General features: G+C 39.0%; 1 protein-coding gene across 1 annotated transcript; it reads right to left on the bottom strand.

Annotated features, from left to right (window-relative positions):
- Positions 1-12,537: 12,537 nt before the first annotated feature.
- On the bottom strand, positions 12,538-13,124 carry LOC129289974 (uncharacterized). The gene is made up of 2 exons (XM_054926710.1): positions 12,774-13,124; positions 12,538-12,681 (listed from the first exon to the last, which is right to left on the bottom strand). The coding sequence occupies exons 1-2, from the start codon at positions 13,122-13,124 to the stop codon at positions 12,538-12,540; spliced, it is 495 nt and encodes a 164-aa protein (XP_054782685.1).
- Positions 13,125-15,246: the final 2,122 nt, after the last annotated feature.

The following is a 15,246-nucleotide window of genomic DNA, read 5'->3' as shown; positions in this document are numbered from 1 at the left end:
TGACTCTTGCCTTGAAGATTGTGGAGGCCTAACCTCACACCCCTACCTTTGTAATATCTAGAAAAAATTAATCATGGTTAGTTAAGCCAATGATTTAGATTAGTGAGTTAATGAGGTGTATGGCTAGAGGGACTTAACTTGGTATAATTGTTATGATTTCATCCCTAGAAGTGGGTTTGGATCGATGGCGGGCTACCCAGGTAATGAAAGGGGAAGAAAAAGTAAAGGTTTACTTTTTGTGCCACATGCCGCGGCACGTGGTCAGTCTACCGTGGTGTACAGGGAAAGATTTTAATGGAATAGGCTCCTTTATGCCATGTGTCACGGTGGAGACCATCATGCGCCGTGGTGCATGGTCAAAAATTTGATAAATCAGATGCATTTTACGTGCAAAAACAGAGAAGAGAAAGAAGAAAAAACATGAAGAACACATTTAAACTCTGCTAGGGCATGTTGTGGGATCACATTGAGAATAGACTAAAGCTCCCAAACACCTAAGGTAAGTAATCTAGGCCTTCTTCTTCCTTTCTCTCCCTTATTTATGATGATTTATGATAGGGTTATAGTTGAAAGATTCATTTTCGGTTCATAAGATTATGGGTCCATTTCTATTGATTAAAATGAGTATAATGGGAGTTGTTTAAGGTATTGGAACACCACATTAGTGATTGTTGAAGTTGTTGGTTTATGGGAGCATTTAATATCTGTAAATCAACATTGATAGTAGTTTAATAGTGGTTTAATTGGTAGAAGTTTATATACATTAATAGTGGTTTAATGACTCATAAATGATAATGAGGGTTAATGGAACCTAATAAACCCATTAGGTATGAATGGGTAAAAATTTATGGATTGGTAGAATAGATATGTGGAGTTTAGTGTTAGTGAATCCTCAAAGATGGGATTATGATGATATTCTTGATTTTGATTATAGTGTGAGTTAAGTTTAGCACTATTCAAGCTTGGGAGAAGCTTTAAAAGTATTTGTGTGAGGGATAAACCTTTAACCTCTTAAAGGTTTGAGGTAACTGGAAGAAACCTAATTTTATATAGTCGAATATTAATTGATTATTTAATGAAAATGGGTTGATTTGAGACATGATATATATTTTAAAACCTTGATGCAAATTTGGCATGATAATGGTGTGATAATGTTAAAACTGCTATGTGTACTTGGGTGTGTGTCTGTGTGAATCATGATGATGATTGGAGAATAATGTGTCACCATGATGTATAATGTGAAATGATCGAGTGAGTGAGAAAAGTAAAGTGAGTTATGACGTGATTTATGATTGAGTTGTATAATTATGTGATAATGTGCATAGTATGATCATTGATGAGAGTTTACCAAGGAAGAGAGTAGATTGATTTAAATCCACACGGTACAAGTAGCAACCATTATAATCAGAAACTTGCCTTGGCACTGTAACATCCAAAAAATTTTAACCTTGATTTGTTAACTTAATTAGGGTAGTTAGTGAGTTAATGAGGTGTGTGGCCAAAGGGGCTTAACTTGGCATAATTGATGTTGTTTTAGCCCTAGAAGTGGGTCTGGATTGATGGCAGGCCACCCGGGCAAGGATAGAGGATGAAAAAGTAAAAGTTGTGTTCTATACCACACGCCGTGGCACGTGGTTGGTCTGCTATGGTGTACAGAGACAATTTAAATGTAACGAGCTCCTCTGTGTCATGCGCCATGGCCGAGGGCAGCGTGTATCACGGTGCACAGTGAAAAATCAGATAAATCAGCTCGTGAGCTGCATGAAAACAGAAGAGAGAAATAGGAGGAAAATGAAGAGCTTACTTTTAGCTCTGATAGGGCACGACATTTGGTCCTATTGTTGATAGATTAGAGCTCCCAAACACCCAAGGTAAGATCATAGTGCCTTCTTCTTCCTTTCTCTCCCTCATTTATGATTGTTTATAGTAAGGTTTGAGTTGGGAGATAGATTTTCGGCCCAAAAGAGTATGGGTCCGATTTCATTGGTTAAAATAAGATTAATAGGAGTGATTTAATGTATTGAAACACCACATTGATGATTTTGCAAGTGGTTGGCCTATGGGAGCATTGAATGTTTGAAAATTGATATTTATGAGGTAGTTGGGAGAGGTTAATGTGCATTAATGAGGGTTTGAGATGTTATTAATGATAATGTGCATTAATAGAGTCTAATGAGCCCATTAGGTAAGAATGGGCATTGATTATGAGTTGATAAAATAGTGTTTGTTGAGTTTTATATTCAAGAGTTAAGTAATAATGATGTTCTTGTGGTTTGGATGAATAGAGGTTCGTTTTGGCACCATTCAAGCTTGTTAAAGCTTTGGAAAGTTGATATAGTGAGGGGTAAACCTTTGACCTCTCAAAGGTTTGAGGTAATTGGGGGAAACTTAATTTTTATAGTGAATGTTAATTATGTTGTAAAATGTGATTTGTGAATTAAATTGATCATGCATATTGGCAAATACTTGTTTGTGAAATGGTTTTAGAGAACAGAAAACCTTAATTCTACTGCCCTTGATGTTTTATGAAATTACTTGTGATTGATTACTATAGGTGGAGAATTGTGATGAAATATGAGTTAATTATGAGCATATGTGTTATGTGAGTTCATTGTGTTGAGAAATGATTATTAAAATACATATTATGTGTGAAATGTGCATGGCATGATCATTGGCAGGAGTTCACCTAGGGAGAGGTGTAGATTGGTTGAAATCCATTAGTATTGGCAATGACTGTTGGAATCAGGAACTAGCCTTGGCACTGACTGTTGGAATCGAGAGGTAGCCCTTATCCCATGGTTAATTCAGGACTGTCCCACTTATTCCACGAGGGACTCAAAATTAACTAGTCTCCACCGATTCATGAGGAGGCTAGATTAGGGGTACGACACCCTATGGTTGTTAGTATTGGGGAAAACCGAATTACAGAAGTGAGCGAGTTAACCCTAGCCCAGTAGCTCCTCACAAGTAGAAGGTTGGGTTAGTCTGTGAAGGACGTAGCTATGTGATAGCCACCGGTTTTGTGTCAAAGGTAACAAGGGGATATAAGGTTGGCATATGATTATGCATATAAGTCCGGCCATATGGTTGATAGTTTTGTGGTCCAGCATGTGTTAAGGGCGCATGGTTGTTATTTTTGCGACCCTGAGTTGTGTTTTTTTTAAAATAATGTGATATAGTGTTTTGTGGTAAGCCTGGTCACATGGTTGTTAGCTTTGTGAACTGTAGGTTAATACTATGTGATATATGTGTATTTGTGCCTAATTGCATCTATTTACAATTAATATGTAACTGTAAAGGTTAAGTGAAACTTGGTTACTAAGTGGTTGTTACTCACCCCTCAATTCTGACTATCTTCAGGACCTAGCTCATCGGATCCAAGTCAGGAAAAACATACTAAGGCTTAGGTTGGTGGAGTGAATCCTCTATATGCCTCTCTTTTGCTATTTACGTGTGTATTTTTAATGCCTTAGCCAATTAGGATTAATTGTCATCTTTAGTACACTACTTGCATGATTATGTATTTAACTAGTGTATTTTGTGCCCTTAGTGAGTTTTTGTTGTGAACCAATGGATAAGGTTAAAACACTTGTGCAAGTAGGAACATATATATTTTTGAGAAATATGAATGAAATGGTTGATTTTATGCAACTTTTCCTCCCCTTCGATGTTTTGTAAAATTTAGGGTTGAGTGGTGATTTTTGTGAAATAAGTATGTTTGATTGCATGTGGTGTGTTGCACGAGTCCGTATGGGTCCATTGAGTGTGGTTGGATTATTAGTGTAGGCTATTGGCATATGTGGTTGAGTTGGGACACCCCATTTGGGAGATTTTTGTAAAAATGTGGTAGAAATAGGTTTTGATATTCAACTTTTTATAGAAAATGAGTTTGAATATGAAACCTATGCCATTAGCTAGAGCTAGGAGAAAGCTCCATGTAGACACTGAAACCACCTCAATCGGACGTCAGACAGAGATTTGGGACACGTCAGAAGTTCGCTCCTTGTGCTGTCAAATGACAGCATTGATCTGTCAAATTTCATACAATGCGCCGCGGCACAGGAGCTGTAAGCCACGATGCATGTGTCATTTTTTACACAGAAATGATTTTTGAGTTCTAACACTCATTATTTGGGTCCTAATTGATTTCTAAGCTTTCGCTTTGTTTTTGAAACTCTGATTTAGAGTCCTTAAATTTTATGTTTGGGATTTAAAGGAAAATCGGGATTCCTGTGGAATAATTTTTATGAAATTCTCTTTAACACCTTGGATATTTATGAGATTGGAGTTAATTTATGGTTTAACCTCAGGGAAGTTATAGTTTGGTATCAGTTTCTTTAGTTCTAAGAACTAGACCATAGATTTGTGAATCTGGTAAGCATTTGTTTTGTGAATAGTGCATTTGCATATAGAAAGTTGGCGATTGACATTATACATATGTTTTCCCCTTTGAGCTGGTGTTGACTATTTCCTTTTGTGGGATAACTTCTATCCTTAGGAGGGGAGAATAGTGCAAACAAGAAATACTGCCGATAACATTCTAGCGAATGTATCAAGACAAGTACGGGAAGTCTTGGTATAAGAGGAGAACAATGTCCCTAGTAAGCATGTGGAGATGGGATAAGGCTCAGGTCAAGCTAGAGAGCAACCGAGGCCTACAATGGGCAATGAGAATATATTGCTTGAGTTAAGAAGCATGATGGAAAGAATTGAACAGAAAATAGATGAGCATGATGAGATTCTAAAGAAAAGACCGAAAGAGTCAAGCTAGACCATAGAGAGAGTCGACGGTCATGGTGGAGAAAGATTAGAGAGGGAAATACTTGACCAATAAGAAGAGGATTATTATGAAGAGAGTGGACCGAGGAGGCCCAAACCAATAAGGCCTAGAGGAAGAAAGCAAGAGAGCTCTATTGATTTAGCCATGAAGAAGTTCATAAGATTGAATCCTCCATCATTTTAAGGTTCCATGGAGAATGGAGCAACTGAGAGGTGGATAGATCGGTTGGAGATAATCTTTTCGTTATGACTTACACATCTGAGTAGCGAGTATTACTTGCTACATTCCTGCTTGAGGATGTTATCAAGCAGTGGTGGGAGAATGTGAGACCGGTGGATGGGTCTCCATTAACATGTAGTGAGTTTAAGAGGAGATTCTTTTTCTATTATTTTCCTGCCTCCTTTAGAGTTGAGAAAGAGGCTGAGTTCCATCGGTTGCAATAAGGGAACATGAACGAAGAAGAATTCATATCTATGTTCAACGAGTTATCTAAATACTCGACCTACTTGAGGAATCATGATGATGAGTATTGGAAGGCTGAGCAATTACTTGAGAAGATACGGCCTAATTACAGACAGCAGTTAGCACCTTTTGATATTGTCCTCATATAGCGACATGTGCAGTAAGTTGAGGGCAGTGGCCAGACGAGGTTGTGAGGCTAAGGACAGCCAAAAGAGAGATGGTAGGGGCTGTTTCTCTACATATACAGGTCCTACTGGAGGTATTAGCAAGAGAGCTAGTTATAGCTCTGACTATCTAGATTGGGTAGTAGTGGTAGTAAGAAGAGAAGTTTCCAGAGGGGTTCATTTTAGAGGTTCCCAGATGAGGAGTAATGCTCCTAGGAGTATGGGTGGCCAGAGTCAAGCTTCAAGACAAGATTCTGCTCTTATGGTAGCTGGACCGATTAGAGCCCCACAGTGCAGCAAGTGTGGGAGACACCATATTAGAGAGTGCTGGACATGTTTCAAGTGCCATAAGGTATTACCTCGAAAATGCTCCTCACACTGATCTAAGGTCTGCTATTCCTGGTCTTGTGTTTGCTATGATGAGGAAAGAGGCTGAAGCTTCCCCAAAGCTTATCCGAGGTATGATTTCTTTAAGCAATCAACAAATTTATGCTTTGTTTGATTCTGGTGTCACTCACTCGTTTATCTCTGATGAATATGCACAAAGACTGAAATCGCATGTGGTTGAAATGCCTTTTATGATGAATGTGTCTACACCGGTTGGTGCTTCAGTGAGAACTAGTCAGGCTTGTTTGAAAGTAGAGTTGAAATTTGGTGAAATAGTCATAAGTATTGATTTGATTTGTTTGCCTATGTTGGGAATTGACATGATAATTGGCATGGATTAGTTGTCTGCTAATGGAGCAATGTTAGACTATAATAGAAAGACAGTTTCATTACCAGTATACACGTCGACTATAACAAATGATGAGACTATACCTTCTGTACCTGTTACTACTCTGGAGACTCCTAAGTTCCTATCAGCAATGCAAGTGGAGAAATTAGTAAAGGAAGGATGTCAAGCTTTCATGGTGTTTTGCTTAGTATATGGAGTATACGATGGAATAATAGATAAGATTGGAGTAATCAATGAGTTTCCTGAGGTGTTTGCAGACGAACTGTCAAGATTGCCACCAAAGAGAGAGATTGAGTTCTCAATCGACTTGGTACTTAATACCGAGCCAATCTCTAAGGATTCATATCGAATGGCTCCAATAGAATTGAATGAGCTTAAGAAGCAGCTAGAGGAGTTATTGGAGAAGGGGTTGATTAGTCCTAGTGTTTCACCTTGGGGTTCACCTATTCTGTTTGTCAAGAGGAAAGATGGTAGCTTGAGATTGTGCATACACTGCAGCTGAACAAGGTGAAAATTAAGAATAAGTACCCGTTACCCTAAATTGACAACTTGTTGGATCAGTTGGCTGGAGTAGCGGTATTCTCTAAGATTGACTTGAGATCCGGCTATCACTAGTTGAGAGTGAAAATGGATGATGTGCCGAAGACTACTTTCAGAACGTGATGCGGGAACTATGAGTTTCTTCTTATGACCTTTGGGTTGACGAATGCACCCGCAATCTTTATAGATTATATGAATCAAATCTTTAGGCCCTACTTGGACAAGTTCATAGTGGTCTTCATTGATGATATTTTAATATATTTAGTTGATCAGGAAGAACATGTAAACACTTGCGAATCGTGTTGTAAATTTTGAATGAGAAGAAGTTTTATGGGAAGTTAAGCAAATGTGAGTTCTAGTTGTGTGAAGTGAAGTTTTTAGGCCATGTAGTATCAGCCAGTGGTATTGCAGTTGATCCTCATAAGGTGGATATGGTGCTACAATGGGAAAGACTGACTTCTGTGACCCGAGATCCAAAGTTTCTTGGGTCTAGCAGGATATTATAGGAGGTTTATTCAGGGATTTTCCTAAATTGCATTTGCTTTGACCAAATTGACTAAGAAAGATCATCCTTTCATATGGACTGACAAGTGTGAAGAGGCTTTTCAAGAGCTGAAGCAGAGATTGATGACTGCACCTGTGCTAACTATTCCAGATCCAAAATTACCATTTGTGGTTTATGTGGATGCTTCACTTAAGGGTCTTGGATGTGTTTTAATGCAAGATGATAGGGTTGTGGCATATGCTTTGAGTCAGTTAAGACCACACAAGGAGAACTATCCTACCCATGATCTTGAGCTTGCGGTAGTGGTGTTTGTGCTTAAAATATAGAGACATTACCTTTATGGTGTGCAGTTTGAGGTATACAATGACCATAAAAGCCTCAAATATCTAGTTGATAAGAAAGAGTTGAATATACGGCAACGGAGATGGATGGAGTTCTTGAAGGACTACAATTTTGAGTTAAAGTAGTATCCTGGTAAGGCTAATGTAATAGCTGATACATTGAGTTGGAAGACGCTACACGTAGCATTCTTGATAATGCAAAACCACAAGATGTTAGAGGATTTCTCTAATGAGCACAAGAATGTTCCCGATTTCGCGTCATACAACTTGAATGTCACAATGATTACATGTGAGTTATAGAAAGAGCTAAGAAAAGCACAATTAAAAGATGAGTATTTATTAGAGATTCGGGAGGACATTAAGGAAAACTGAATGATGGCTTTTGGTTTTAGTGATGATGGTTTTGTGTTGTATCACGACCGTATGTGTGTTCCTGATGATAAGGAGATTAGAGAGACTATACTATCAGAAGCTCACAGGAGTAAGCTAACAATTCACCCTGGTGCCACTAAGATGTACTAAGATACAAAGAAGCGGTGGTGGTGGCACGGAATGAAGTAAGATGTAACTGAGTTCATTTCTAGCTGTTTGACATGTCAAAAAGTCAAGATTGAACACTAGAGGCCACCTGGGCTATTGCAACCATTGGAAATCTTAATGTGAAAATGGGATAGTGTGTTTATAAATTTCATAATGGGATTGCCTCATACTTAGGCGAGTCATGATGCTATTTGGGTGATTATGGACAGACTAACTAAATCAGCTCACTTCCTGGCCATTAGAGTGGACTATACCTTAGAGACATTTGCTGAGGTTCATGTTCGAGAGATAGTGCGATTGCATGGGGTATTGAAAGAGATTGTGTCAGATCATGATTCGAGGTTCATATCGAACTTCTGGAGAGCTTTGTACCAGGCTATGGGTATTAAATTGAAGTCTAGTACGGCCTATCACCCATAGACTAATGGTCAGATCGAGAGAATGATTCAAACTCTCGAGGATATGTTGTGAGCTTGTGCTATTGAGTTTAGTGGAAGTTAGGATAAACACTTACCACTTTCGGAGTTTTCTTATGACAACAGCTTTCATGCAAGTATTCAGATGGCTCCATGTGAAGCTTTGTATGGTTAAAAGTGTCAATTGCCTCTCTACTGGACTAAGTGATAGAAGTGTTTTAGGTCCAGATTTGGTGGATCAAACCATAGAGAAGATAGAGGTAATTCGATAGAAGTTGTTGATTTCTCAGAGTCGGTAGAAGAGTTATGCAGATAAGAGAAGGAGACCGCTAGAATTTATGGTCGGAGACCATGTATTCTTGAAGGTATCGCCTATGACTGGTATTAAGAGGTCTATTCGAGCCAAGAAGTTGACTCCCAGATACATTGGTCCGTTTCAGATTCTAGAAAGGATTGGGTCTTTGGCGTATCGGATTGCATTACCCCCACATTTATCAGGTGTACATGACGTGTTCTATGTCTTACAACTCAAGAAGTACCAACCTAATTCATCTCACATTATTGAACCAGAAGAGGTAGAACTATGAGAGAATTTGACTTATCAAACTGAGCCAAAAAGGATAGCTGATGTGAAAGATAAGCAGCTAAGAAACAAGACTATCTGTTTAGTGAAAATGATATGGAAGGGAATGACTCCTGGTGATGCCACTTGGAAAACAAAAGAGAAAATAAGGCAACAATATCCCCATCTTTTCAGTGAGGTAAGAATTATATGATTTTCCAAATTTTAGGGACAAAATTCTTAAAAGGAGGAGAGAGTTGTAACATCTAAAAAATTTTAACCCTGATTTGTTAACTTAATTAGGATAGTTAGTGAGTTAATGAGGTATGAGGCCAGAGGGGCTTAACTTGGCATAATTGATATGGTTTCAACCCTAGAAGTGGGTTTGGATCATTGGTGGGCCACCCGGGTAAGGAAAGAGAATGAAAAAGTGAAAAGTTGTGTTCTGTGCCACACGCTGCGGCACATGGTTGGTCCGCCGTGGTGCACGGAGACAATTCAAACATAACAGGATCCTCTGTACCATGCACTGGGACGGAGAGCAGTGTGTGCCGTGGCGCATGGCCAAAAATCAAATAAATCAGCTCGTGAGCTGCATGAAAACAGAAGAGAGAAAGAGCAGGAAAATGAAGAGCTTAGTTTTGGCTCTGCTAAGGCACGACATTTGGTCCCATTGTTGATAGATTGGAGCTCCCAAATACCCAAGGTAAGATCATAGTGCCTTCTTCTTCCTTTCTCTCCCTCATTTATGATTGTTTATAGTAAGGTTTGAGTTGGGAGATAGATTTTCGGCCCAAAAGAGTATGGGTCCGATTTCATTGGTTAAAATAAGATTAATAGGAGTGATTTAATGTATTGAAACACCACATTGATGATTTTGCAAGTGGTTGGCCTATGGGAGCATTGAATGTTCGAAAATTGGTATTTATGAGGTAGTTGGGAGAGGTTAATGTGCATTAATGAGGGTTTGAGATGTTATTAATGATAACGTGCATTAATAGAGTCTAATGAGCCCATTGGGTAAGAATGGGCATTGATTATGAGTTGATAAAATAGAATTTGTTGAGTTTTATGTTCAAGAGTTAAGTAATGATGATGTTCTTATAGTTTGGATGAATAGAGGTTCGTTTTGGCACCATTCAAGATTGTTGAAGCTTTGGAAAGTTGATATAGTGAGGGATAAACCTTTGACCTCTCAAAAGTTTGAGGTAACCGGGGGAAACTTAATTTTTATAGTTGAATGTTAATTGTGTTGTAAAATGTGATTTGTGAGTTAAATTGATTATGCATATTGGCAAATACTTGTTTGTGAAATGGTTTTGGAGAAGAGAAAACCTTGATTCTACCACCCTTGAAATTTTATGAAATTACTTGTGATTTATTACTATAGGTGGAGAATTGTGATGAAATATGAGTTAATTATGAGCATATGTGTTATGTGAGTTCATTATGTTGAGAAATGATTGTTAAAATGCATATTATGTGTGAAATGTACATAACATGATCATTGGCGGGAGTTCGCCTTGGGAGAGGAGTAGATTAGTTGAAATCCACGTGGTATTGGCAGTGATCTTTGGAATTGGGAACTAGCCTTGGCATCGACCATTGGAATCGAGAGGTAGCCCTTGTCCCATGGTAGATTCAGAATTGTCCCACTTGTTTTACAAGGGACTCGAACCTAACTAGTCTCCATCAGTTCATGAGGAGGCTAGATTAGGGGTACGACACCCCATGGTTGTTAGTATTGGGGAAAACTGGATTACATAAGTGAGTGAGTTAACCCTGGCCCAGTAGCTCCTCACAAGTAGAAGGTTGGGTTAGTCCATGAAGGACGTAGCATGAGGATATAAAGTTGGCATATAATCATGCATATAAGTCCGGCCATATGGTTGATAGTTTTGTGGTTCAACACGTGTTAAGGGCGCATGGTTGTTATTTTTGCAACCCTGAGTTATGTTTTTTTTTTTTAAATAATATGATCTAGTGTTTTGTGGCAAGCCCGGTCACACGGTTGTTAGTTTTGTGAACTGTGGGCTAATACTATGTGATATATGTGTATTTGTGCCTAATTGCATCTATTTACAATTAATATGTAACTGTAAGGGTTAAGTGAAACTTGGTTAATGAGTGGTTGTACTCACCCCTCAATTCTGACTATTTTTAAGACCTAGCTCATTAGATCTAAATCAGGGAAAGCATACTGAGGCTTAGGATTGATGGAGTGAATCCTCTATATGCCTCTCTTTTGCTATTTATGTGTGTATTTGTTAATGCCTTTGCCAACTAGGATTAAATGTCATGTTTGGTGCACTACTTGCATGATTATGTATTTAACTAGTATATTTTATGCCTTAGGTTAGTGAGTTCTTGTTGTAAACCCGTGGATAGGGCCAAAATACTTGTGCAAGTAAGAACATATGTATTTTTGAGAAATATGAATGAAATGGTTGATTTTGTGCAAATTTTCCTCCCCCTCTATGTTTTGTGAAATTTAGGGTTGAGTGGTGATTTTGTGAAATAAGTGTGTTTGATTGCGTGTAGTGTGTTGCACGAGTCCGTAAGAGTCCATTGAGTGTGGTCAGATGGTTAGTGTAGGCTATTAGCACGTGTGGTTGAGTTGGGACACCCCATTTAGGAGATTTTGTGAAAATATGGTAGAAATGGGTTTTGGTGTCCAACTTTTTATAGAAAATGAGTTTGAATGTGAAACTTATGCTATTAGCTAAAGCTAGGAGAAAGCTCCATGTAGACACCAAAACCACCTCAATCGAACGTCGAACGGCGATTTGGGATGTGTCGGAAGTCCGCTCCCTGTGCTGTCAAATGACAACATTGATCTGTCAAATTTCATGCAATGCGCCATGGTGTATGGTGCCTCACACCACAGCACATGGCACAGAGAACACATGCAGTGACGCACGAGCCGTAAGTTGCAGCGTACTTGTCATTTTTTACACAGAAATGGTTTTTGAGTTCTAACACTTATTATTTAGGTCCCAATTAATTTCCAAGCTTTTGTTTTGTTTTTAAAACTGTGATTTGGAGTCCTTAAAGTTTATGTTTAGGATTTGAAGGCAAATTGGGATTCCTGTGTAATAATTTTTGTCAAATTCTCTTTAACACCTCAGATAATTATGAGATTGGTATTAATTTATGGTTTAACCTCAGGGAGGTTACAGGTACCAACTGTTGGAATTGGGAAGTATCCCTTGTCTTATAGTTGAATCGGGACTGTCCTATTTATTCTAGGACAGTACGAAGATGCTTTGCGTGCTCTTCCTCATCTCTTAAGTAAATTAAAATGTCATCAATGAATACTACCATAAACTTATCCAGATAAGGACAAAGATTCTATTCATGTAGTCTATAAACACTGCTGGAGCATTCGTCAATCCAAACGGCATCACTAGAAACTCATAGTGACCGTATCTAATGCGAAAGGCAATCTTTAGTACATCCTCGATCTTGACTCGCAACTGATAGTAGCCTGATCACAGGTCAATCTTTAAGAACACCGCAGCTCCAACCATTTGATCTAGCAAATCATCAATCCTAGGCAAAGGATACTTGTTCTTGACTGTCACTTTGTTCAACTGTCTGTAGTCAATGCAAAGCCTCATACTACCACCCTTTTTCTTCACAAATAACATCGGTGATCCCCACGAGAACACACTCAGTCTTATGAACCCTTTTTCTAGTAATTCCTCTAATTGTTCTTTAACTTTGCCAACTTTGATGGAGACATCCGATAAGGAGCTCTCGATATGGGTTTTGTTCCAAGTACAAGGTCAATAGAAAATTCCACCTCTTGCTTAGGCGGTAATCCAGACACTTCTTCTGAAAATACTTTAGGAAATTCATTTACCATTCCAATTCTCTCAATTCCTTGGTCATAAGCGGCATGAACGGAAAAGAACACCATATATGCCTGACAACCCTGTTGAATGCACTTTTCTGCTTGCATTACAGACAAGATTCTTGACTGACTAGGTTTCATTATAGGTGCAGTATACACTGGCAAGGATATTATCTTTCTTGCACAATCTAATGTCACATTATTTGCTAACAACCAGTCCATACCTACTACTACATCAATCCCAATCATGGGCAGATAGATAAAGTTGATAATAGTTGATCTATTCTCAAATCACAAATCAACACCCAAACAAGCATGGTCGGTTCTTATAGAAATTCCCGCCGGCGTAGACACATTAATCACATAAGGCAAGGTATGCACAGGTAATTTCAACCTCAAAAACAGTCATCAGAAATACAAGAATGGGTAGCACCCGAATCAAACAAAGCATCTATATCACAGTTGTGCAGAGAGATTATACCTCTAATCAAATTTAGAGACACACCTGCCTCCTCCTAGGACAACGCAAATACTCTCGTAGGAATAGTCGATCTCTGCTCTGTGGTACCCACTCTGCCTTCTTCACAATATTTAGCTATGTGCCCCAACTTGCCACACTTGAAGCAAACCTAACACTTTTCCACATAATATCTCCCACACTTCAAGCACTGAGGGGTTCTAGCTGTACTAAGAGTAGGCATAGGCATCGTGAAAGCCTGCTGAGATGGCTATACACTACTGGCACTATTCCTCAGTCCACTACTCCTCTGGAAGGAACCTCGGGACTGTGATCCTCTTTAAAAGGTCTTCTTCTTCCCAAAGCTCCCACAACTACTGGAGCTAAAACCAGATCTCTTGCTAACTCCACAGGTAGGGCTAAGTGACTATTAGAATATACCCTGACTATCCCTTCTCTTCTTAGTCTCTATCTCTCTACCCTACCCCTTTTCACGGCTATTCTCAACTTATTACATATCTCATCATAAGATGTGATCTCAAACAAGGCCAACTGTTGCTGGTACTCAGGTCTCATCTTCTTAAGTAACCTCTCAGCCTTCATTTCAAGTCATCATTCCTTATAAGGTAGGTAGAGTACTTCAACAATTGATTGAACTTAGGGATGAAAGCTTCTTCATCAAGATTCCCTTACTTAAATTCGTGGAACTCAGCCTCTTTTTCGGTTCTAAAGGCTACTAAGAAGTAAAAGTTGAAAAACCTCACTTTGAACTCATCCCATGTCTACTTAACTCTACCCGTCGGTCTCACTAACTTCCACTAATGTTTAGCCTCTTTACAAGCAACACTAAGGCCAAAGTCACCTTTTGCCCCTCTGAGCATGGCACCACTTCAAATGTTGTCTCAATTCTTTCAATCCACTCTTCAGCTTCACCCTCCTTCATTGTTCCATCAAAGGTAGGCGGATGAAATCATAAAAAACTCTTTCATACTCGATCCATGGAATTCTGTGAACCACTGCCACCCACAGCTCCAGATTCCTTAAGTGTGATCTCTTCATAAACTTCATCTTCTTGCTCATACATCTCTTCTTCATTCTCAATTGTTCTACTATCTCCTCTTGCCCTATCATTCCTCGGTGCACCTTATCCCTGCACTGAATTGTGTATCTCTTGCATCAAATTTCTCATCTCCAATAGCAAGGCCTCATTACCATGTGGCTCATCCCTTGATTGTTCTAAGTTCTGACCAGCCGGAATATGATTCTCTGGTGGTAGCTCATTGGTCTCTGGTACCACATCTGTATTAGATGGGTTACCACCCATAGCCATTCTGGTGGTTCTTCTTCTTACCATCCTCTTTCCCCTCCTAAGGATGGAAGTAACCACACAAAGATATGCGTTAAATGAACGGACTATGCAAGGGAAGGTAAGTGTAATGAATATATATATGCCAACTTCTAAACATGAATGCAACAAGCAAAACCATCACCAACACCACACATACCAGTCTCCAGAAGTGCTTAAATTGATACCAAATTGTAATGATGTCTGCCTTGACATTACTAGGACACCACTCACACATCATTGTGATAACTAGGATTAATAAAACCCCTTACCAAAGCTATCACAATTCAAGGGTCTGAAAATAATTAGTTAAAACATTGGGATCCCAAGAAAATCCTTTTAAAATATTGTTTGAGCTCAACCCAGGTTAAAAATCGATTAAAAGCAAATACAGAAGCATAGGACAATAACTTACATTAAAATCTAGCCTAAACACCATTTTCACAGCAAAAACTAGTTTGTCCGTCGTAGCGCAAGCCACGCCCATCATGGCAGATGGCACAAAGGGATGAATCCCTCAAGGGCCTCTTGCACTGCGGCGC

Source organism: Prosopis cineraria, unplaced genomic scaffold (genome assembly GCF_029017545.1).
Source record: "Prosopis cineraria cultivar Desert tree isolate PC_DT_omini unplaced genomic scaffold, ASM2901754v1 PC13, whole genome shotgun sequence".
Classification (NCBI taxonomy): Eukaryota; Viridiplantae; Streptophyta; class Magnoliopsida; order Fabales; family Fabaceae; genus Prosopis; species Prosopis cineraria.
Note: the sequence above shows the minus strand (reverse complement) of the source record. Positions and strands in the feature narration are given on the sequence as shown.

Bases quoted from the DNA above. Each gene is read 5' to 3' on its own strand.
- LOC129289974 (XM_054926710.1), bottom strand. From the start codon at position 13,124: ATGGACTGGTTGTTAGCAAATAATGTGACATTAGATTGTGCAAGAAAG. The intron at 12,682-12,773 runs GCAAAGTTAAAG...TTATTTGTGAAG, and splicing joins GGATGTCTCCATCAAAGTTG to AAAAAGGGTGGTAGTATGAG.